At 39.9% G+C, this 25,542-nt stretch overlaps 1 protein-coding gene across 6 annotated transcripts in view; it reads right to left on the bottom strand.

Moving 5' to 3' along the window:
• Positions 1-25,542, bottom strand: part of WDFY3 (WD repeat and FYVE domain containing 3) — a 141,774-nt gene that overhangs the window by 107,575 nt on the left and 8,657 nt on the right. For 5 of the 6 annotated variants that reach the window (XM_035895518.1, XM_035895519.1, XM_035895520.1 and 2 more), the window contains exons 2-3: positions 13,426-13,636; positions 8,972-9,095 (exon numbers count right to left, since the gene is read on the bottom strand). In XM_035895518.1, the coding sequence (XP_035751411.1) occupies positions 8,972-9,095; positions 13,426-13,605 (304 nt within the window). In that variant the 5' untranslated portion in view covers positions 13,606-13,636. Of the gene's footprint in view, positions 1-5,892; positions 5,982-8,971; positions 9,096-13,425; positions 13,637-25,542 lie in introns of those variants that run through there. The other variant, XM_035895521.1, reaches the window with a different exon arrangement.

The following is a 25,542-nucleotide window of genomic DNA, read 5'->3' as shown; positions in this document are numbered from 1 at the left end:
CCAGAGACATGAAGTCACCATCACTTAGTGGTCTCAGTGGGAAAAGCTGATATTCAGCTTCTGAAAAAAGGCACTGCAGTGAAACAACAGTACGGAGGATAATGGGAAAAGGTTGGAGGGAAGAAGAGGTGCAGAAAGACAAAAGGAATAAAAAAAACAGGAACAAAAATTAAAATTAAGACTAAGATCAGCGATTACCATCCTACGCTTTTTGGAAAATGAAAACGCTAACAACTTTTGGCTAATACTTATGATCTTGGGACCATTTCTGGAATCAGATGCTATTCTATATCAGAGCAAAAGATAAATATTCAGCCTAGTAAACAAGTTATCAGCCTCAATAAATAAATCAACAGAAAATGCAATCCTATTTCACTGCTGTCTGAATACACACTGATGTTAAGAAATCTATAATGCCAGTCATGATGTCTGTCCATTACCCTTAAGGGAAACATGAAAACATTTTTCATTAATAACTGCATATCAATCATCCTCAGTGCTTTTAGCATCAATTAGGACAAAAAGAGAGGTGCATAATATTGCTTAAAAAAGGAATCATAAGGGATTACTAACGGAGAAATAAATCAGCAACTGAAGAAAAATCCAATTTTAATCTTGGTTTGTTTGCTTCATCTGCTGTCAAGATTCCCCAGCACATACCTGTGAAGGAGTTTGTTCTAACGCAAGCATATTTTATATGGCAAAGTACTTCTCAAACTCCTACCATTGACTACACTGAAAAGATCATTTTCTAAAGCACCAGTCTGTAAGATGAGCTGGACTAGTAAACCTACAAAGTAGATCATCCTAGAAGACATCTACGGTTATTAGCTTTACATTCCTAACATTAACTTTTCCCAAGAGAGACTACTACCATACAGAGCCAAAGCCATCAGCCACCACGTGTACTGATGAATCAACATAACAAAAATCAAGGTGTAAATAAACACTTTTATCAACAGAAGGACAGCTGGTAGATGAAGAGAAGTGATTACCCCCCTCCACATAGCACTTGTTAGACCATGTGTCGAATGCTGTGTCCAATTGTGGTCCAAACCCAAAACAGGGAAGACCATGATCAACAGGAGTTCAGCCGATGGCCACCAAGATATCTGGGGGCTGGAGCACCAACTCTGTGAGGAGAGGCTGAGGAACCAGGGAGAGGGGACAGCCTCAGGGGCACCAAATAGCAGGCTCAGTGCCCGCAGTGGGGGGAGCTACTGAGAAGTCAGAGCCGGGCTCTTCACAGCACTGCATGGCTGGAGGGCAAGAGACAATAGGCTTAAATCAAGAGAGGTTCAGACTGCATATAAGGAGAAATCTCCCGCCACCCTGAGGACAGAGATGCACTGAAACGGGGCTCAGAGAGGCTGTGCTGTCTCCAGCCTTGGTGGTTTTCAAGACACAACACGATCGAGTCCTGTGCAAACTGGTCCCATCTCACAGTTGGTTTGGCTGTGAGCAGAAGGTTGGATAAGATACATCTCTTATTCTACGATTTTCTCTCCCATGGAAAAAGGTCTATCTGATGTCTCAGGGGGATTTCACTTCACCCGTGCTGGTGTAAAATTCATTCGCTTCCAGTGCAAAGAGGATGTATTTGTCCCTAAAACCCAGAAACCCTTTTACAGTCATAATCCTAGAAAAGAGATAGAGAGACAGATTTAAGGTAAAAGCCCAGATTTCATTCATTTGTGCAATGGCTATTTTCTCATGTTTTTGTTTTGCAGCCTTATTCCCATAACAGGTTTTTGTACAAACCACTGGCTTATTCTGGTGCTGAAGTAACGAGAGGCACCTACCAAATACCTGCAATGAGACTGACTGAGATAGAACAGAGCTCCAAATATCAAGATGAATGGTAAGGCAATTTTTAAAACTCAACACAAATGTGGACACACAGCAACTTCCCAGCATGCTGCCTTGAAGTACCTGGTGGACACTTTGTTTTCCAAAACCACTGGTGCAAAACCTTGGCTAAATGGCTGAGTGTAAGAGCAGACCAACTACGAAAGCACAACAGCTATGACACAGCCATAGTTCCTACGCTAGAGGGACACACAAAATGCCAGAATTCCTGGCAAAAGCCACTTTTGCGAACTCTGAGTGTCGAGCATGTCTAAAGCGCACGTTGCTTCTACTAGGACAGTGCCCCACCAGCCCAGCATTAGGTGCTATTTAGCCGGCCCATTCTCTTTCTATCTGACCACAGACAGAGCTGGGCAGTCAGTCTCTGACTGTAAGCAGGTACAACTGATACCAAACAGGGTATGCACAGCCTCCTTTGGGCATAGCCTCCAAAAGCCACCTGTGGAACAGGGGCTCTTCTAGGCATCTTTGAAAGTGAGACTCAGGGATTAAGTATATGCTTCTGAAAACATTGTCATGCTGCTGGCATCCTAAATGCCATAGCAGTTGAACACCATAAATAGCAGTTTCAAAACTGTCAGTCTTAATTAAGCACTACCTAAAACAGAGACAGCATTTTAAGTGCAGGAAGTTCTCTTGTCACCTGCTCTGAGCAAATTTGATAGCACTATCATCTAAATTAATTTCTATCATCAGCAATAGTCTTAATTTATTTCTTGTACCTTTTCCCTGGTTTTGAAGTGCTCAAGTAATCTTTTAAATATATCATCCTCTGTGCCCCACCCAGATGTACTTAGCCCTTCAACTTCTGCAGAACAAACCACTAAATCTAGGATTGAGATATGCTAGCTAGTAAAAACAGAAAAAGAGTAAAGAGAAAAACCTATAAAATAATATGCAAGGATACATATCTTGACAACTGTGCAAGCATGTATGCATAAGTATGAGGACAATTATGTGGTCACATGGTTAAAATACAGTAGTCAGATTTTTCAGCATGGATTCAGTATATACAGGATAGAGGCTTGGTAGCATAAACCACCAGAATTTGTTTCATACCTAAGAGATGACACGGGTGCTTTGCATCCTAGACTTCACAGAAGCAGCAGATGGAAAGCAACGGGATTAGACCCATTCAGACTGCTAGCAAAAAGCAGTGCTGCATTACAAGCAATGTTATTGCCTATAGCAATACCACTAAGGACAATTTCAGTGCATGAAGCTTTTAGTTAGATGTTCTAGTACCCTAACAGCATATAATAGCGCTATCAGACTTCCGTATAGCTTATTCTTATCTTAGAGTGGAATATTAGTGAAAAAACATCTGTGCATATGCCAAAGGGGGTGGGGGGGAGTGGAAGGTATGGGTGGGTGCATCAGGAGGGTGGTGGGGAGCAAGCTGAAGTCGGAGACCCCTTCTCTAATCAAGCCTTCAAGAGGTCTCTACTACTTCTCACGGGGAATGCCTGGAAACACAGTCCGATACCTCAAGTTAACAAATATGAATTGTTCCAGCTGCCTAGATAGTAAGAGAGAAGTATCAAGCCAAACAAAAATGGGATGGCAAAAAGTCTTCCTTCAATCACCAGGAACAGTGCAGTGCTGGTGTCACAAGCTGCAGATATGAAGTGGCTGATGCCTTTGCAGTGCGCAGAAACGAAGGGCTGCTCATCCAGAGATTAACAACTCAACCGTGCCAGCATTTAGCCTCACTAACCCAGCTGATAAAAGAAGGGGCTTTTTCTAGGATCCCTTGGAAAGGCGCTATATTGCACTACACTTGCCTTGCATAAGATCTGGCAAAGAGCATCAAAAACAAATTGAAGGTTAACCGAAAATAGAAAGATATAGCAGTCGTCGATCAGAACTGACTCCTGATGAGTAGCTGATAGGACACTGCTTCCCTTTCTGAGCAATTTCAATAAATTTAAAACAGAATCACCTTGTAAAGCAAAGTCACCCACACAACAGGAAAAACTTATATCTCTCTCTCTATATATAATTTTTTTTCATTATATAATTAAAAAAACCAGGACACGTGTAGTCACAGCATGTGAGATCATTTCCAACATACTCTCTTCTCAACAGAAAAATTAACAAAAAAGTCTGATAGCAACCCCTAAATCCACTTATTTTAGCAAGAAATATCCTCAACTCTTCAGACAGAAGCAGACACTAAGTAACACTACCAGGAAAACCTGAGACTTCATTATGGGAGGAGCCCAAAAGGCGACTTAGTAGTAGAAGATAAGAAGCTACCTTTAACTCCCAGTGGTAACACCCAAAATGCGAGCTGCAATTGAACAAATAACACTAACTCTTGTGTATTTAAGGCAAACATAAAATTAGTTCTGCTGATGTGATAGAGGTAAACTGCAAAAAAAATGAACAGTAAAAGCAGAGTTTGCAGATCAATGGAATTTAAGAAAGAATAAAGGTAGGCTTTGTCAGAGGCCAAACACAAACCACTGATGTGGCTTTCTCCAATGGTTAAACGTTATGATGATGAATGTTTATCAATTTAGTCTCCCAAAGTGGTTTGAAGATGAAATAATGACAGTCTTTCAGTAGATCTGTTAGAGAAATGCCTAAAGAGGTTAAAAGCATTTTCACTGGTGAAACAATTTGAGTTAAGAGGAAGAAAAAAAAGGGGACAGGGGACACCACACAAAGAAAAACCCCAAAACCCCACCAAAACCCAAAGAACCCCTACTAAAACAAAAACCAAACACACACACACACACACCCCTCAACCATACCACCACAACATTCAGAGGGTATAACAGTAACTGAAAATGGTGTTTCTGGAGGTAGGAGGGATTAGCTGAACAGTCTAGAGGTATGATAAAAATAAATTTAGCATTAAATAGTAAATACTGAGACAAATACATACAGAAAATGTTGCAAATATGGAATGAAACATTGACTGAAATCAATGAAGCAAGACAACTAAGTTAAATTGAAAAGGTGCATAAAACAGTGACGTACACAGACTAGCACTCATGAATTCATACCAAAAAAAAAAAACCCAACCTACCCTTCTGCACAGGTTTCATGGATTGTCCCCACAACTTCACTGGTGAAACAATTTGAGTTAAGAGGAAGAAAAAAAAGGGGACAGGGGACACCACACAAAGAAAAACCCCAAAACCCCACCAAAACCCAAAGAACCCCTACTAAAACAAAAACCAAACACACACACACACACCCCTCAACCATACCACCACAACATTCAGAGGGTATAACAGTAACTGAAAATGGTGTTTCTGGAGGTAGGAGGGATTAGCTGAACAGTCTAGAGGTATGATAAAAATAAATTTAGCATTAAATAGTAAATACTGAGACAAATACATACAGAAAATGTTGCAAATATGGAATGAAACATTGACTGAAATCAATGAAGCAAGACAACTAAGTTAAATTGAAAAGGTGCATAAAACAGTGACGTACACAGACTAGCACTCATGAATTCATACCAAAAAAAAAAAACCCAACCTACCCTTCTGCACAGGTTTCATGGATTGTCCCCACAACCACTTATTCATATTCTGACTGGGGAAGGGCCTTCCAGGTTGCAGGATTTCCCACCAACTAAGGGAATCACTCTGAACTCCCTGTGATATCAAGTGTTTATATATCCTAATGCATTAAATAACAGGAGCTGTCAGTATGTCATTTGGTGTGCTTGAGATGCAGACGCAGTTTTAGCAAATATGGAATAACCACTACAAGGTGCCAAATCACAGGTTTGCACACCCTCAATGGCTGAAATGAGAACCTGTTTAGAGCGGAAGAGAAACATGTACTCTGTACTTGCCCTGTTTCTTATTTTCTCTTTGTTATTGACTGCAGCCGGGAACCCATCACTCTGTTACGCAGGTTCACAGTTTGATCCAGGGAGGACAGCTTTATGTACTTACATTTAAGTTTGGAATGTGAAACTATTCAGCAGTTGCGATTTCTCGTGTACTCACTGAAATGATAAACCAAAAAGGTCCCATGGTATTCAGCTCTCCTGCCTACCTGCACACCAGCCACCTCCACAGAGAGGACTTCGGGGACCACACTCTACCATGCATCAGCCCAGCTAGACACCTTGAAACAGAACAAAAGTCCCACTGTCCATACCAGAGGGATCGCCTGAACTAACCTTCCCTGCCATATGCTTATCTTTGCATTGATGTGCCAAAACATGCTTATCCCTGCTGTATGCTTATCTTTGATGATGTGCCAAACACTCTACGACACTCTGTTGAAATATTTGCAAAATCACAGAGGAACCAATTGCATCCAGGGCATGTCTTTTGAAGAATACATGAAATAAAAGTGTTGCTTCCCCTCCAGCATCAGTAGGCAAAGTAGCCATTAGTAGCCACATTTATTCTATGAAGATTCTAGCTGTCCCTGACCCTTTTTTTAAGAAGTCTTATCTTTTTCAGCCCTGAGCCAGATGCATTTGCGCCCAAAAGAAAGGTGCATTTCAGAACTGAGAGTATGCTACAAATAGATGGTTGAATGCATATTTTAGCATAGTACTACCACAACTTTTTTGTCAATTCAGACATGAAATTGGATTTATTTGTGGAAAATTTGGCAGCTAAAAACCTCAAGTATACAGAGCTATCTCAATCATGACCCCACCACCTTCTAAATCAGACTAGATACCCTATATCAAGCAAAACCATGCACTAATCCTCACAGATATGGTTACTGCTGTCACCTGCAAATTATCACTGTTGTACAGCAAGGACTTAAACGTAGAAGATAATTTAACTAAATTTTAACTGCTTCATTTTTCTTACTCAAAGGTTACATCATACTAGAGAAACAAAACAGTTGAAACTGTAGTTGAACACGTAACTACAATGGCAATGTTCAGACACTACTTAAGATAGGGTGCTGGCACAGTTACTACTGAATCACGTAATGCTGTTCTGAGAAAACTACTACGGCCTGCCAAGAATAACTGAGATATGCCTCCACGATGGCAGGCATTACTCACATAGCTATTAGCATAAATATTCAAAGGCCTGATGAAAAAAAATTGCCCTGTGCTCCATTATGAGATGGAGAGGAGAAACTCCTCCCCTCCCAGAAAAAAACCCAACACACCAGCAGGTAAGATTTAATCATACCTCATTCCCAACTGTAAAATACTGCCAATGCATTTATCTGTCTATATAGATAGAAAGCAAGTTCTTGTAAAATTTCTTCCCTTTCGTTAACTATCTAAGGTTGACTTTTGATAACATTTGTAAGGAAAGCTGGTCTCTAAAACAAGCTCAGCAATTTTGTTGACTTAAACAGAGCACTGCACACCATGAGGAATTTGCACTTAGATATTACCAGAGACGGTTCCTGCATGTAGTTCTTACTGAAGTTTTTCACTTTTAAAAACATGCTAGGAGATAAATTACTTGTTGATAGGTATTAAGATATAGTATATCTTTTTGTTTGGTACACAAACAGAATGGAAGTTTTAAAAAAAAAAATAAAAATGCAAGAGTCTTCACAATCCATAGACACAATGTTATGTCTTTAACATAAAGCATATGCTAAAAAGCCAAGTATTTCTATTATTTTTTTCAGTATCACAGGAAACATATCTAGCTCTAAGCAGTTTAACACAGAATTCTGTGAAGTATGAGTTTCAACAGCTTGTTAATTGGTCATTTCTGGAGAGCAAACTGCAACTCCCTGGTCCCACCAAGAGTCACAATGCAGCTGCAGAACATAGACCTCTCAGGCCTTCAGACCTTACATGAGGTCTGAAAAGGGTTTACTAACCAAAATAATTGCAATCTCAATAACAGAGGAAAAACTACTTCTTTCTGTTTTAATAAAAACATTGGTACTCATTACGTTACAGCTTAGAAGAATATCAAACTGTCTTTTAAGTCACTGTGGTTAAGTTTCCAAGTGGGGTAGAAAACAAGAAAACCTCCCAAACCCAACAACAACAAAATCTACCTCTGACTTGTGAGGTTTCAAGGATGACAACTGGATTATCTTGGAGCAACAAGCAGAGGTATGGCTTAAGTAATAAACACACAAAAATGGCCATTCTTAGCAGAAACCAACTGACTAGCAGGCATAACAGATGTTCCCCAGAAAAAAGGGTCAAACACACACCACCATTCTGCCAGCACGGCTGTTGGACATTCATTTCCCCTACATACCCAAAGAAAAGTCATTTTGCGCCTGTTTACCCATAGAGAACAGGTTTTGTCTATGATATCTGTTTAGCCATCTGGAATGTTTCACTGTTAGTCACTCTACTTAAAATGGAAAGAAATTGTAATTGGCACAGTTTTTGACTCCTGACTTCATGCGTAATAATTTGTACAGCCTTTTCCAGCCCGCTATTTCCTTATTTACCACCAAATCCAAACTGAGAAGGCAGTACAGATCTTAACATTATCTAGTAGACAAAAACTTGATACTTCTCAGAAGCGCTCCTCTTCAGAAGAGGAAATCAAAGAGGAAAGCTAATGAAACATGCCTTCTTGGCACACTGTCCTCAGTTATGCAACTCCCAATACGTGGTCAGGTTCCAACACATTCAGGGTTCAACAGAACCAAATCTCACCCTGACATTTAATAAACAGAGCAAAAGAGCTGTCCACTAACATTTTTCTAGGACTGACAGTATTGGTCTTAATGTGGCACTCACTGTACTTTCACATCTTATTAGTTTCCAGGCCAACAGCTAATTTAAAAATGCATGTTTGGGGAATGTTAACATATCCAAGGGACAAAACACACCACCAACAGGCACCTCAGGCAAGATAGAGCAGCTGTCCACATGTATGCTCTTGGTCTCCTTCTATTAGTAGGTGATGCAACTTAGCTCACTCCTCTCTCTTTGATGTGTTGTCAAGCCTGTGGAACTCAGCTTCCTCTATAACCCAGGGAGGAAAACTCTAGGGCCCTCCTCCTCTCTCTCTCAGTCTAAAGAAACAGAAGGCGATGCATTTTCACTGCAAAGACTTCAATTTCTGAGCCTGCATAGTTGCTGTGGATGGTAGCTCATAGTATTCTGACTGATCCAAAATTCATGATGCACATCTCACAAAGCCCAAACTTGTGCCCCATGCAATACCTGTGGACTTATTCGATGCTCTCCGTCGAATTTCAGTCACCATCAATCGTGACACTTGAGTAGTAAACTGCAGGAGGTCAGAAAATTTTTCTGTCATTGTACTTGGAGGAGCATTTCCAAACACCTAAAACAAGAGAAAAATTAATGCACCAAAAAAAGTCAGTTTACAAGGATCACTACGAACTAATACCTTCCTTTGTGAAGAAGGAATATTACTATGAAGATTACAAGTTTTTGTTTTCCTGCTGCAGTATTCATCACTGTACTGGTTTTCACAGTGCATGCTCTAAGATATATTCATAGTTGGAATTAAGTCATCATTCAGGGAGGTAAGATCTGATGAATGAAGGGGAAAAGGGGAATAATGAGTTTTCTTGCAAGATGAAAACCCCACAGAGCCCCAAAGAACTGAGATTGCACATAATGGTGTAAAGACTACATACCAGAGCAAACTCTCTGACAGGAGTTCTGGTTTTAAGAGCAACCACCTGCTGGACCAAAACAGCCCACAGGGGTGAACTGCACGTGCAGAATGATGGGTGTAAAATCTTCTAGAAGGGACTAAGAAGTAGAACTGCCCTGTTAAATTTTCCCTTGATAAACTGATGATGACAGGAAGCCTCCCACATTGCTGGCATCCCAAGGCCTTACTCTCCTCTCTTGACATCCTCCTGAATGTAACAGCAGTAGTTACTAGGTTTTGTTTGTTTGTTTTATAAATTGTCACTTAATTCTAGTAACTTATTCTTCATTATCAAGCAGTAATTTGATTATTAAGTCATTTACTGAAACACATTTAACAGGGAGAAATGTGTTAACTCTGTGGTATTGCACTAAGCTATGGAACACAACATTAGACATTATCTCAAAATGGATTAACTAGTTGTTGAGGTAATTTACTTTTCATTCAAGACTGCACACAAAAAGGAGCCTCCATCCACACTTCTGATGTAATCCCTACACTAACACGGTCACAGTAAAACCACGATATTCATTATCTAACAACGCATGCAATCCGAATTCTGGTATCACTTGTGTCAGTGCTGAAAAAAACAAATAGCCTGCTAAACACCTGAATGGTCCCAATACGTCTCTGCTCGTTTACATTTTTCTCCCTCACAGATATTTACATAACCTGCAGGAGTGTAACCAATGAGCCAGGAAGCATAATAGATTACAGTATTTTTCTAATAAAACTTTAGTTCAACATGTTATATTTGACTCTCAGAAAGAGGATGCAACGTACAGCAGTGCAATAGACTTGGACTCAACAGCTGCTTCCTCCTCATCTCCTTTCCCTGGGTGACCCAGTTATACCATTGTAGCTGAGATGCTGACATACTTGACTGAGGTCACTCTTAAGTCTAGGGACATCCAGTGAAATCTGCAATATTAATGCAAGCTAATTGTGGTATCGAGTTACCTTGGAACCCCCAAAGTTACTGAAGAAAACGTAAAAGGCATAAAACTTCTGTCTAAGTTTGAATTCTTACTCCCTTAGTATCAGTTGCTCCGGCACATTACAGAACAGCCAAAATATTCTCGTGCCTACTTGCACTGCAAAGTTATGATGAACCATGGAGCGAGAAATACCACACTGAAATTGAACGCTCAGTTTTCTCACAATAAAAATATTTTTCACCAAAAACTTAAGCATTTCTCATACAGGAAATTTCAACCACCATTATCAAGAAAGCAAACAGGAGTCCAGACATTACAGGCAGACAACTGTTTTTGGCAGACCAAGAAAAACACCCCTCGTTTGGATTACAGAGTACACAACATTCCCAGACTATCCAAATTTCCCAAAACCTTTCAGATCTTTCAGACCTTCTTCAGTTGTCTGTGTCAGCTCCCAGTTCATCTGAGAGCCTCTAACTTCCACATGGCAATAAGAAGGGAAGAGGGCCTTGAGGCTTGCGTGTTCACTGGTATAACCTAGCAAGGTTATCTAGACTAGAATGCACACTGGCAGAGCATCTTGCCAACATTAACTGTTTAAAGTTCTTTCACTCAGACCAAGGAAAGAGGAAAAACTAATAGCCCTGCTACCTGTCCTGAGCTTGCCAAGCAGCAGATCCCACGAAAGGCAGAGAGCTTAAAATTACAGTAAAAGGTTGACTCAGGTGAACTGTTTTGGGATTTTTTCCAGCAGAGGTTGGAAACTGAAGTGACAGCATCTGGCAACAGCCTGTATTTGTGGCAAGAAGGACAACTCCAAGGTCACGGACTACGAACAGCCAGAGTCTGAGGATAGTGATGTTAAAACCAAACAAGAAAACAAGAGGGAAGAGGAAGAAAGACAACCACAGCTAGGATCCAAAAGCAAATATTTGGCAAGCACAGAAGAATGTGTGTCTTCAGCATCAAGTTCACATCAGTAAAGAAAAGAACAAAAGAGTCTCTAGGATTTAGAAGGAAAAGAGCCCATCCACAAAATTAGATGGATGCTGTAAAGAACAGGAGACATGGGGAACCCGGGGAAGGAAAATCCTATGATAAAGAAGGGAAAAAATGGGATCTAGGAGGAAAGAGTAGCCAAGATATATTCATATAGGTGGAAGTCACAGAAACCATTCATCTTTTCAAGAAATCTAAACGGTACCTGAGATTATTTAGGCAAGAGCTGATTTTGATGGAGTAAGAAGAAAACATGGGGCTACCCATTTGTTTTTCAAAATGCTTCAACCCATGAGCTGAATGAAGGACAGTGAGAGAGAACAATGGTGCAAAGACACGAGGCAAGTACAACTAGGCTTCAGCAGGGTCAAGTGGAGGGAATTAGGACAAAGCCAACAAGCAGTGTAAAGAAAGGAAAAAAAAGTGTAGTAAGAAAGAAAGGGGGGAAAGGAGAAAATGGAGAAGCAATAGAGAAATTAAAGCTTAACTGTTCTTTTTTATGTCTGAAGTCTAGTCAAAGTCTAAGGAAAGACTGATGTACAGAAATAGGACATGCATTGATGCACTATAGTTCTTCTTAAACCCAGTTTTATCCCCAATTGCGATTTCCATAGGTACAATGCTACTGCAAGTACCAAAAGGGCCGGGAAAAAATTTCTTCTCTTCCCACAGATTACAACTAGGTGTTGAAGCAGCTATAGTGGGTACATTCCCTTTTTCAGAAGCATCAGCCACCTGCAACCACCAGAGGGAGATTTCTAAGCATAACTACATCAAAATAACCTTCACAGGCTCAAGCCAAGATTAAGATTTCACTGTGCTAATTTGTTAAAACAAATTAAGAAAGTCCATAACTAAAGGGCATACAATCCAAGCAGATAAATTAAAGAGGAAGCAGATGAACTGAGCTTACTTCTCCCAAACTGACACAACAGGTTACCAGTAGAACTAGGAATAAGACCTAGGGCAACGGAATGACATTTAGGGGACCTATCCACTACAGCATGCTACCTAGTAGACTGAAAATCCTATTAATATTATGCCTTTGACTAGGATTAATTTTTCTACACAGCATGTAAGCAGTTCAATGTCTAACACCATCATAAGCCATACTTTCAACAAAACATCAATCTAAAAAAGAGAAAGCTGAGCTGTTTTTCCTATCAAGTTTTTGCATTTTAGTTTTTGGATTATTCCAGTTCTCCACGGTAGCATATACAAGCACAAATCCACCACTCAAGAAGAGTTTCAGGAGTAAGGAAAGATAGATCTGTACCTACTCCTCTTTCAAGACCCTAAAACTACCATCGAAGTTATTAAGTGGCAGAGTAACTGAGTGACATAAGACATCAGGAGGATTTAGCTCCTATTAATTCCAGTGACAGTCGTCACAGTCCTGCCTCCAAACAAAATTTCAGTGCCTGAGCACAAGGGAGTAGTGAAATATGAATGGCGCTGTACAAGTAGCTATTAAATCTTCCCTACAGACTGCTTGTTCAAAATCCCCCTTGTCCAAGAAGAGGGATTCAGACTCAATACATAGGAAAAGGGCTACAAGGGCAATGAAAATATAGAGAATTTATAACAAGAGGAGATTAAAATTGTTAAACTCACGTAGCCTAGCAAAACCAAGTCTGACAGGAGATATCATGATTGCTATCACTAAATATGCATCAGTACAATAAATACGAAGAAGGGAAGAGTTATTTAGACTCAAGAACAGTGCTGTCATACAAACAAGTGGGTATAAACTTGCTATGAGTAAGTTTAGATTGGAAATCAGATGACTCTGTAATAACAGCAAGCTCTGCAAAAAAGCTGTGTGACAGTCTACATGTAACTGTGGATTGCACCTCAGAAAAAGTGATAATAGAAGGAAATCTTCAACAGCAGGTTTATCCACTAACACAACACTATGCAGGGAGAAGGAGAAAACTGAAAGGATGCCAACGAAGAAAAGCTTCTGTTGTGCTAGAACCAAAGGTCTTGGGAGCACAAAATACGAGCAGTCAATTCAAATAAAGAAAACAGCTCTTACAGATTCTCTAGCTTACCCTGTTAAACACCGGCAACATCATGTAAAGTTTTTCTTCTTGTTCTTTCTGGGTCATGTGCCGTGGAGGGTGACAGAGCTCTGTGAAGAGGCGACGCAGATGCATCAAGCCCAGTGCGTTATCCTGGGGGCTACACTCCTCCTGCCGTGGCCGGCCCATGATCCTCTTCACCATATTCATCTTGACTGATTTCTGGAAGCTCCCTTGTATCCTGTTCAGAAAAGAAAACAAACTTACTGAATAGAACAGACTGAGGCATTATTCCATCCAAGTCTTTAAATATATAGCACCCTCTCTCACAGCAAGTACCACGCTGTAGTTAAGACCATTAGCTAATTTTATATGCTAGGCATTGATTAGTACTTGCCTGGAGGATTTAAAGCCAACAACTTGAAACAGGAAAACATCCAATACTCTTCAGCACAAAGCATGACTGCCCAGGCTTCGAACACCACAAAACGCTTTGGTACTTTTTATTAGATGACTTTTACGATTCTTTGGTGAACATTCCACAGCATTTACGGCAGTGTTATCTATATATTGCAAAGTATTGCCAAAATAATTCTAGAATAAAATCTGTACCAGTTATGTACTTTAAAATCTAATCAAGTAAGACCTTCAAACTCTCTCAGACATTGGCTTTATCATACAGACGCATGCTTAAATTTTTTCCTGACTTTCCCATGGCAAATAGACAAGGCTATCCAATGGAGCTATCATTCATCTTGCACCTCAGCTGTCGGATCTGCAGAGAGCACCTGTGTCTTCTCCTTCCTGAAGCACAAGAAACTTGTTTGAGAATCATAGAATGGTTTGGGTTGGAAGGGACCTTTAAATATCATCTTTTCTAGTGGATGTCAGGGTGGCTGAAGTCCCCTAGAAGAATCAGGGCCTACAGGTGTGATGCTTCCTGTAGTTGTAGTAAGAACACTTCATCAATATCATCCCCTTGATATGTTGTCTGTAGTAAACACCAGCCACAAGGTTTCCTCTGCTGGCTTGGTCTCTAATTTTCACCCATAAGCTCTCGACCTGTGCACTGCTGTTTGAAAGAAAGCACTGTGCAATCAATCAATTTTTTAATGTAGAGGGCAACACCCCCATCTTTCCTTCCTTGCCTGTCCTTCCTGAGCAGTTTCTGGCCATCAATTGCAGTGCTCCAGTCACATGATTCATCCCACCAAGTTTCAGTGGTAGTGGTCAGATGAAAGTTTTCTAGCTCCTCATGGTTGTTACCCATGCTGCATGCATTGGTATAGAATCATTTCAGTTTGTCAACTCTCTCACCTTTTTGGCGGAACCTTTTTTGCAACCTTTTTGGAGGGTTGAGGTGCATCCATCACTGCTCTAGTAGGTGTACTCATCCACCCTGCTGCTTGTGAGTCTACAAGTGGCCTGGCTTCGGACCCCATCCCAGAAAGCTCATTAGTTGAAAGTGTGATTCACTAAGTCAGCCAACCTGCCAGCAAAGATTCTCTTTCCTCTTCTAGGTACGTAGATCCCATCTCTCCCCAGTAACCTGTATTCGTCAAAGAACGTCCTGTGATCACAGAAGCTAAATCCCTGGTGATGACACCAGCCCCAAAGCCAGATGTTGATCTGCACGATGTGTCAAGCTTTGCCTGCACCCCTATCTCTGACTGGCAAGATAAAGTAGATCACTTGGGCTCCTGTCCCCTTCACTCATGCCCCCAGGGGTCTGAATTGCTTGATCTTTCCCAGGTTCTGCTTTACCATGTCACTGGTGCCCACAGGTTTTAAAATATCTCACAGATATGACATAGCATTTGTATTTAGCCCTGTATTAGTCTTCAAAACAACATGGACCAAATCTTTTGAACATGAGACTAAAGTCTGTCAAGCAGGACCTTGCACAAGAATTGAGAAGGTCGGAACAGATAAATCCCTCGAGAGACATAGCTTATTGGACATTGTGACAAAAGGGCCTATTCTCACAACTATGTTCAAGTAAAGGAAGGAGTAAGGGGGAAACAGGGAAACTGTCTCAGCTCCACACACGAAGTTAACGAGACCAACAATTAAATACTCCACAGAATTGCAAAGTCTGCCTCTCATCACTTAAAGGCAGTTGGAAAAACGAAGGTCAGTAACAGCTATAAAAATTATTCAAGGGTAGAAAATGCCTCACAGCAAGAAACTTAAAGAACTTAATCATTTAAATTATCAAAAAGAGAGGTTACCGTGAAGGATCAATTATTAAAAGAAGTGATGATTCCAAAGGTGCTGTGATTAGAGTAATGGAGGGAAAATACCTATTACTGAAGAACTCAAACCCAGAGATTAAGTTGTGAGGAAAGACAGTAGGTGGGTGCTAAAGACAGTAAAATAACACCAGCTACAAACAAGGACTATGCTTTCAAAACTGAAGATAATTAAGAAGCATTAACAAAACAAAAATATTCTCTCCCAAACCCAAGAACAAAATAACTTTATAGAATGTGTTCATAAAACAGCATTTTACTAATGAGCAAGAAAAATGAGGAACTATTTTTCCTAATGCATGTTTTGGTACAATGCAACATAAAAAAGCAAACTAACAATTTATGAAACAAGAAGTCATCAAAAGAGCTAAGTTAATGTACAAGCCCATGTCGGAAATCTGCATCGGCTTTTCACATTTGAAGAAAAATGAAATAGAATTGGATGTCATCTCCTAGTATGTTATCCCTAAGAAATAATACAGGTAACAAGACTTCAAATCAGCATGATTAATGCAGGTAAAAATTAAACAGCACAGTTTCTGGAGCTGTTTCCTCCAGAAACCCACACCTTTTCCCAAACTCTTCTGTTTGGGCACTCTTCTCTCACTGTAATACCATGTAAAGTAACAGAACACCACATGTGAGCTCAAAGAGCCAAAACTTCACTGCCTAAGCAGCAGGGAGTCTGTATTTTCCTTTTCATAAAATCTTTTAAAGGTAGTATTTTAAATTTCTTTTTACGATTCATGAGATGATGAAAACTCTAAATCCAACACCCAAAATGCACGTTGTCCTTGAATCCACCACTGCTGTAGACTTTTGCTAGCATGGCCAATTTTTCTTTTAAATCTTATTACTTTATTCAGCCTAAGCACACACTTAAAACAGGAATTTGCACTTGTTCAGCCACACAGTTGTAGTTCTAGATCTGACAATTTTCTTACAATCACAGAAGTCCAAATAAATGTTACACTTTATTTTCCCAGGGTAACAGGAACCTACTGGGATGGCTTCTCCAAGATGTGATCTAGTTACCCCCACTGGGGTAGTTTTAACCCAGAGGGATGACAAACACAGAGAACAATTAAAGTAGTCCTCACTTTCTCAACACAGTCATAGTCCCTCCTGTGTATTCCCCAGTACAACCACATATTCAACCTCAACGTAAGAGATGGGGCAGAGAGGAGGGGAGGATGGATGTAATATAGTGTAAATAACATCCAAATTAATTTAATTTGGGGTTTTTTCCAGAAGTAACCAAAAGACACTACAAAATTGATATATTCCATTTGTGTACTTAATTCAGTTGGAACTACAACCCCCCCAAAAAACCTAAAACACTAAACAACAACAAAAAAAGCTAAAAAACCCAAACACCACAATGCCATGGAATTTCAGTGTTCTGTCCCAACAACACCCCTGCAACACTCAAGAAGATCTTCCTAGAAGACACTGCTTTCGGAACATCTTGTACTATAACATATTCACTTCCTTGATGCTTTTCACAGATACAGAGTCCATGTTGCACTGCACAAAGTGAAGATGGGGTAGTAACACTGACATTTACACATGGAGATCTGCTTTTCTTTGACAATGTAATCTGCCCTCTGGATCAGCTTTTTCTGGCAGTATTTTCTGCTCATTCTCAGTCTTCAGAATCACATAAAAGTCTACCCTCAATTCCACTGCAGATCAACTCGAATGTGTGCAATATAGTAATTTCAAGTGGAGTAGATACTACTTGTGGAATTATTCCAGAGTTGAGTCCTACTATGTTTCTGCCCTATTAGAAAAAAGGCTAGCATGGGCTCCATGCAACATTGCATGGAATACATTGTAACTGAAATCTGAAAGAATTTCTGTAATTTATTTTTGCCATTCCAAATAACAGTGATATTTTTTCTGATTACCATAGCACAGATTATTTATGGAAATACAAGGAAGACAGCTGTGGGCTCTGGGAGCTCCAGCATTAGGCCCATATATGAGATATGCAAGAAGGATACCCATGGTTTACAGCAGGCAAAAGCTTCCTCATTGTGAATCCCAGTACCAGAACTTACTTATCCTAAGAAAACATGGAGATGTTTACACTCATTTAAAATAAAAAACAAAACAAAACAAAATAAATACCCACAAAAAACCAACTAAAATCTTCAGAGGAACGATACACTAGAAATACTACACCAGAATATTACACCTGTTCGCCAAGTGAGAGTGGTATGTTGCTACTATGTCCTGGATAAATATTTTGGCTGAGGTTTTCTTTGTTTAGGCTTAGGCCTGCAAAAGAGAAAGTACACCTAAAGCTTTTACTACAAACAAAAAAATACCTGGAAGAAAGGGCCTTCCTATTCTACTAAGTGAAAGCATCTGCACAGTCTTCACAGTCAGCCGTAACCACCACACATGACTTGAATTCAGCATTGGCAGTCTCCATAATGCTAAAAATGAAAGGATTCCAGTATTTTCAGTAACAGTCAAGTCTGCAAGTTCACGACTGCTTGCTTACAGCACATGACAATCAAGGGCTCTGCACAGCAAAAGCCTACAGGGAAAGAACCTTAAGAAGAGCAAACTCACAAGTTAGGGAACACCTGTCTTGTAATTGCTTGAAGAGCTTGAATTTGGCCTGGCTCTGAGTGTGGATTACAGCACAGCCTTAAATTGCACTTCCTATAGTCCCCCCACCAAAGGGCCTCCTGCCTCTCTCAGCAGACGGGCTGGACACAGCCCTCACTTCACAAGCAGCTGTATGCTGTTACTTCATCCCTCCGAACACGATGCTACACCTTGGTTACTGCAACCCAGACCAAAAGTCTGCTCTGCGGACACAGCGATGCATTTCCTCATTGGTTCTTCTGTCCTGCTTGTCACTGCCAGATCAGAACACCTCACAGCTATTAAATCAACTTATTTTCGTAAGTCTGCCTCACAGCAAGGACGTGTTAACAGCCTCAGTATATACGAAGTGAACAGACACACCCACCTTACACTAAAATTTGTGGTGTCTAATAATCTGGATATCCAGTTTAAGAAACTCTGGTGAGTAGCTAATACTATGTAGCATCTTGTAATGCTTGAATCTTTCTGCTTGCTTGTGTTGCATCCCTTAGAGACCAGCTGACGTCCTTCTCCCTGTCAGCTTGTGATCTTGAAGCTAGACACACAGTACACAAAAGATACATTTGGAGAGCAACTCCAAAAAGCTCATGAGGAGTTTTGTGGAAGAGACAAGGACAGAAGCTGGTTCTCAGGAGAGGAGCTCTTCCCTGCCCCACGTCCCCTCTTCCAGCACATACAGCCCGGTGCAGCCACATGTTCTTTACTACATGGCTCTGATGAGCTACTTCCCCCAGCAGGTCCAAGCAGGCAGACTCCTCATAGGGAACCTTAGAGTTGGACAGTCCAGCTGTTGAGTCTTTGGCCTTTTTAAGCTGAGTAAGAAGTTAGGAGTTATTTTGAAAAAGCAAACTAAGCAAGTGGAAGCTCTATAAGGCAGGCTCACGGCGACAGGCACATGGCTTATCAGGAGGGTTGAAGCAGTTCGACCTACCACACCCATCTTCTGCTATTTGAGCTAAAAAGGTGAATTAATGGCAACTGCATATCATCATCCTCTGTATGGACCAAAATTAAAATAAGACACTCCACAAGTAGATTTCAAACATGCACAGAGACAGCAACAATAAAAACATTGCTCTCATAAAACACGTTGCCATTTTCTTCTATTGGTAGAAGTAGAAAAGTCTCCATGCAAAGAGAAATGAAGCAAGCAGTAAAGGCACAGCATGAGCAGCCTTGCTTCAACAACCCCTTTGTTTTCTTCCACTGGATGTCAGATGGCTACACATTTTCCCATGAGCATAAGCGAGGCTGACCCATTTGAGCAGCTCTGATATAAACTCATTCACCAAGTTCTTCGTTTTTCTGTTAAATTTATATGGGAATCCTACAAGATGAACCCATGAGATTCTTGGGAAGTTTCACTGGAGTTAGTGCAGGAGATAGCTTCTACCCTTTAAAACAGAATTGTAAAGTGTTTTCTACTGTTAGTGGAAGCTGTTGGAAAAATGATCATAAATTATGTTACATAAAATACCAACAACTTACAACACTCAAAGACAGACACTGCAAGAAAAACATAACACGCACACACAATCATTAACACAAGTTAGGGTATGATAATGCACATGTAATACTACTAGAGCTAATCAAAATATTTGTGAAGACAAAAAAGTAGACAGACAGAAGCTGCATGAGACACACCTATTTTCACAATAGCACAGGTCCAAGCTGTGCATCTAGTTCCAAAAGGCTGTTATTTAAATAAGCAGCTAGGTAATTATCTGCTTCGTAATTACAGTCACTAGTGTTTCTCCAGGCACTGTGTTAGTATTACATCAGCAGCTTAGCAGTGAAACAGGAATCAATTTCTTTCTTTGCAGATTATAATGGGACACCAGCACACATGTCCACCCCCACTATCTCAGGAAAATGCAACTTAAGGTAAGTTTCATTGCTACAATGAATAATAGAAATTCATTATGATCAGTAAATTCCACACCTGTTATTTCCCTACCTACAAACTTTGTCTTTTATTTCTTCCCCAATTTCAAGATTCCCTACCCAAGTAGTTAATACTAACATTCCGAAGATGATCATCAATATGCACTACCAAAAAGGATGTTTTCTGGCCTTCAAAAGAAACAATGAAGAGCTGTTACAGGCTAGACACACATCCATTTGTCCTTAGAACTGAACAGGAATAACAAATTCTCTTTGTAGGCAAAAACATCAGCAGGAGGGGAAGCGAGGAACACAACTACTTCCTCCCGTTCCCCCCCACCAAACAAAAACCAGCTACTTACACACAAAAAAAGATCATACGCAAGCAAGCTGTGTTGCTGGAAAGGAAGCCATCAGCTCTCCCTGATAGACTGAACTAGCACGCACTCATTTAGGGAGTATCGCCTGGTCCCTGTAAGACAGGGCCTGGAGTAAAGACCAGAGTGCCGACTCAGTAATAAAAGTGCCTATTCCTGTACTAAGTTTTCCTCTTGTTAAACAGCTAGTCATCTGGTTAAACTAGGAACTATTTCATTGAGAAATCCTCCCAACAGGAACACACCATCAACTCCCACCCCGATTTTTGTATTGCAAAGTGTAAGGAAGGTGTGCAGGCAAGGATTTGCAAGGCTGCGCTATTATTTCAGGGTTGTGGCTTCTGTGTTTTTAGTTTTGGTTTGGGGTTTTTTTCCCTTTGCACTGAAATATTTTAAAACTTATCTCAAGGACCCTTATGTTATCACCTGAAAGCTTAATCTTCCCTTTTTTAGATGAATGTAAGTGCTGAGGCCAACCTAATGAAATACTGTTTTGTTTCTACAGGTTGAAGAAGAGATGCTTGCAGAGCAGTCTCTGTCAGTTCACAAGTAGTGTCCAAACTGGAGAAAAAAAAAAAAAGAAAAAGAAAGATAGGAAAAAAAAAAGGCTTGCTATCCTAATTCAGGACATGTTTTTCCTTTTCTCTGAACTCAAATCAAATGAGTAGTTAACGATACAATTGCTTTGTTACTTGCAACATTAGAAATGCTATTCTTATGCTCAGTCTGACCATAACGCCTTGACATCACTGCAAACAAATATTCTTAATACTTCAACAAATATGAAGAACTTAAATAACTGGTTAATGAGAAAGATACAGATATAAAACACAGACTATCATTCTTCTTTCTAGGTCCATTTCCCACAAATTATTCATGATAATGACACATAATAGCAAGTGCTGATAGAGTAGATTTCCTGTGGTTTGTACCCTCTTGAAGGTTAATGTTTTATATTCAGTGAAAAAGAAGGACACAATTAAATAACAGTGATACTTTTGACCTATGCTGCAGGGACGGAGGAAAGGTGTCTTGCTAAAGAATAATAATGCATGTATTTCTTATTTGGTATTAGCTTAAATGAAAATGAACTTCAGTTATATCAAGGTTCTGCACTCATTTTGTTCAAGTAAGAAAATAAAGTACTGCTTTTTACTTCTGCATATAGCCTATTTTTTTCCTGACTGACTAGTATATAGCCTATGTCTATGATAGCCCTATCATCGCATTTTCCAATTCTTTAATTAATAACCACAAAATCTTATTTCCTAAAATTATTTCCAGTACTTTAATAAAATATTTCCAAGGTAAAACAATCTCTTCTGCCACCTTTGAAACATAAAGTTCATGAAACAAAGTATTAAAACCACAGCTGAAAATAATATATAGTACTTCTCCAAACCACAGTTCACCTTACATCAATTTTCTTCGCTTCTATTTCCGTACAGAAAAAGCACAGAAAGCCTTAAGATCTCAAGTGCAGACACACCATCCATTATGCCCTTGCAACTCAACAGCCTACTTCACCTTTATTTTTTAGTGCAATAGCACAGAACAACAGTTACCTAGCATGAAGGCCTACCGATGCACACGTGGAGGTAAACGATGTGATTAAAGCTACTGTTCATAGCTATTTTGGGATGGTGCTCAAAACTCAGAGCTTTATCAAACAGGAAAGAGCTACAAGTCAGTTTTACAGAGAGCAGAGACAGCGCATGAGGAAGCAGGCACGTGTGCTGCCTTTTCCTAGCAGGAGCACGACTGTCCACATAGCATCTAGAATGTGATTTTTGGCTGGATGCTGACCGAATTGCTTCCTACATCTTTATTTAGCACACATTAGGATCTGTCACCAGCAGGAAACCAATTCTTAGCACTACTTTTCTTTAAGCAAGCCTTTAACAAGACTTAAGGACTCCCATTTTTCAGCTCAGTAATAAACTAATAATAATCAAGCTAAAGAATTGCAGATGCTCACAAAGCAAACTGCCAGAAAGCCCAAATATAGGCCATTTAGGCTGACCACACATATTCATTTAAGGCTTCTGCCTTTGCATATTTTACCCTACATCTTTTTCAACTAAAATGACAGAAGAATTCTCATTTTGTCTTGGATTACTACACACTACCCCAAGAACCAAAATGTAATTCTGCTTTTGTAAGCACTTGAATAGACACCCACCACTTGTTTAAAAGTGGCTTCTGAAAAAGGTCAGGGAAATTTCAGGAGTAATTTTCACATTTCAAAAGCCAAATAGCATGTAATAAATATCGCATCAATGTCCAACTAAGAGGTGCAGAAAACCTAATCTTTGAGGTACCTGTAACAGTATAGACAGTCCTTCGTCTCTTCACAATATAAGTCCAAGAAATACAGTCCATCCCTAAGGCTACCCAAAATACACTTTTAACTGCTGGGTTCTACACAGCTTCATCTGTGCATTTCAATGCAAAGCCTTTAATCACCTCATCTGCATGTAAACACAGATCTAATCTCCAAAAACCAGTTCAGATTTGCTACCCGTGAATGAAGTCTGAAATTCCAAACTGTTTGCTCCATTGTATCTCCTTAGGTTGGAGAGAAAAGGTAGTATGTATACCAGAAGAAGGTTTTACATCATTCGTGCAAGCCATTGCAGGGCTGAGGACCAAATAAAACTCTTCACGTGTAAAAGAAGCCTTTCAATTTTAGGAGATGAGGAATGGTCACTCCAGGAAAAAGAAAAAAAAAAAAAAAATCTTACGATGTTTCATTAACCCTAATCACTGGTTACAGTAAAGATCAAAGTAGTGGCTCTATATAGGTATTATGTTAGAAAGGAGAGACCTGCGTTAGCACGTTCACGTGGTTCATTCACAGACATTCAGGCTCCGAGAAACTATTTGCTCATGCTTGTGCAGTCATACCTCTATGGCATTTTTTCCACTCCTTTGACCTGTTCCAGTGTGGTCTCAAGGTGGCAATCCAGCCCTGATTGCAACAACATCTGAACTAGTTCTGGTGTACAATTCCTCCTCTCCTTCAAGAAGTGCAAAGGACACTATTTACCAGAGAAATGTGGTAACTGAGGAGACAAAAATGCGTGCAACGCAAAAAATCCTGACAGGCAGAAGGAAAGTCCAAACTGGCTGGAGCACAGACACAAAAGATAACAACAAAAATAAGAGAAATTTCCCTAGTGACATGTGTTTTTGGAACGCTCACTTATAAGAAAATTGTGCCTAGTAAGTTAACAAATTTCAGAATGAGAGAATAAAAGTTCTGCTTTTCAATGTTCTCAGTTTGCATACATTATAAACACAGCAGATTACTTTTGGAAACTAAAATTTACCAGATTAGTGTTAATCTGGAACTTTGTAACTGGACACTCTTGCAGGTGTGAATGATCCCCGTTCACACCTGCCAGCTGGCAAGACAACAGAAAAGCAAACTCAAACTATCCTGCAAATCTCAGTACAACTCCTACAGCTGAAAAACACATTGGAGGAAAGCAAGTACTGAAACATCATTCTAGTTTTGAACATGCACTGGAAGAATTGAAACATCTCAGGAACATCTGCACACCTCAGCAAAATCATCTGAAGTGGAGGAATCAATAGATTATTCAGAACCAGAACATTACACCAAAAGCTTATAAAACAACTAATCTATGCAGTGTCAGGAAAAGTTGGCTGAATACTATAGAGATAGGTAACAACTGGTTAAAAAAAAAACCCAAACCAAAACAGAATGGGCTATTTGCTTCCTCAATATTTTTGGAGAGCAAATTCTAATTCATGAGTTCTTGCTATGTTCCATGGTAAAATATCTTTAGTATCTTTGAATGCCGTTTTTCTGGGTTTTTTGTTTTGTTTTCAGAAGGCCTGAATAAACTGATTTGCATTAATTGGACAAACAGAATGCCAGTTACAGCCCGTTGGGAATAGAGCAGAACTGAAATTTTACTTTGCCAACCTGAACTGCATGGCAATGACTAAACCACACCATTCAGGAGAAGAAATGCTGCTACGAAGCCCCTGTAAAAACAAAAAAAGGGGGGTTTTTTACATGAACAAAAATAACAAAATAACAAACAAACAAACAAGCAAAATAATCTGGGACCTGAAGAGCTAAGCGTGTGTGCTTGGTTGGTATGCAGACATCAACAAAGGCACAGGAAAAAAAAAAACTGTTCCAGAGGGGGGCTCTTGCATTAGCAGTAAAAAAGCAAAGTAAAAAAGCCTTCCTAGAAAAGTTATTCTAGCAGAATCAACAATGAAACAATGAGCCATTATTAGGAACGGAGAAGAGTGCTTTGGTGTGTTTGCCTTCCCAAGTAGCAGGGAACTTGGAACAGGGCACAGGGCTGTTGCATCTAAGCAGCAAGGCCACGCACTGAACATGGTGGCCCCGAACAGCATATTCATTAATAACAATAGTGAGTCTAAGCACAGCTCTGATATTTAGCTATAAAAGCCACCAGATTTCTTTTAAAGGAGTTTGGTATTACGCAAAGTGGGTCCCCGTTTGCTGTTGTGGTGGTGGTGGTGGTAGTGGTTTTTCTTCCCAACAGCAAGCTAAAGCATGAACTTCCTCCAGCCATGTAAAACAGCCATTAATATACCCAAAAAAGAACATTTCTTCATCCTTTTGGAAATTTACATATGAAAGAGCAGCCCATTACCTGTAAAATTTGTCTCCATAGAGCTGCCCTTGTTTCTAACAAACTGAATAAGAAAACCAACAAAATGATCCTACCAGTACATGCTTGGCTGATGTAATAAAATTCCTCTCTGCTACCATCTAGTCAGAAAGAATGCAACAGAAAGAGCAGTGTATCAGCAATAAAATCAGCATTAAACCCTGGGCACAAACACTTGTTTATGTCTGAAGCGATGCGAAGTAAATAAGGGTAAACAATCACAACCTTTTAAGTTGCATGTTCATAGTATTCCTAAGCGCAAAACAAAACAAAACAGCCCAAGACCTAATTAATTAGCAATTCAGAGCAGAGATGTCTAGAAAAGCA

Source organism: Egretta garzetta, unplaced genomic scaffold (assembly GCF_000687185.1).
Source record: "Egretta garzetta isolate BGI_Z169 unplaced genomic scaffold, ASM68718v1 scaffold615, whole genome shotgun sequence".
Classification (NCBI taxonomy): Eukaryota; Metazoa; Chordata; class Aves; order Pelecaniformes; family Ardeidae; genus Egretta; species Egretta garzetta.
Note: the sequence above shows the minus strand (reverse complement) of the source record. Positions and strands in the feature narration are given on the sequence as shown.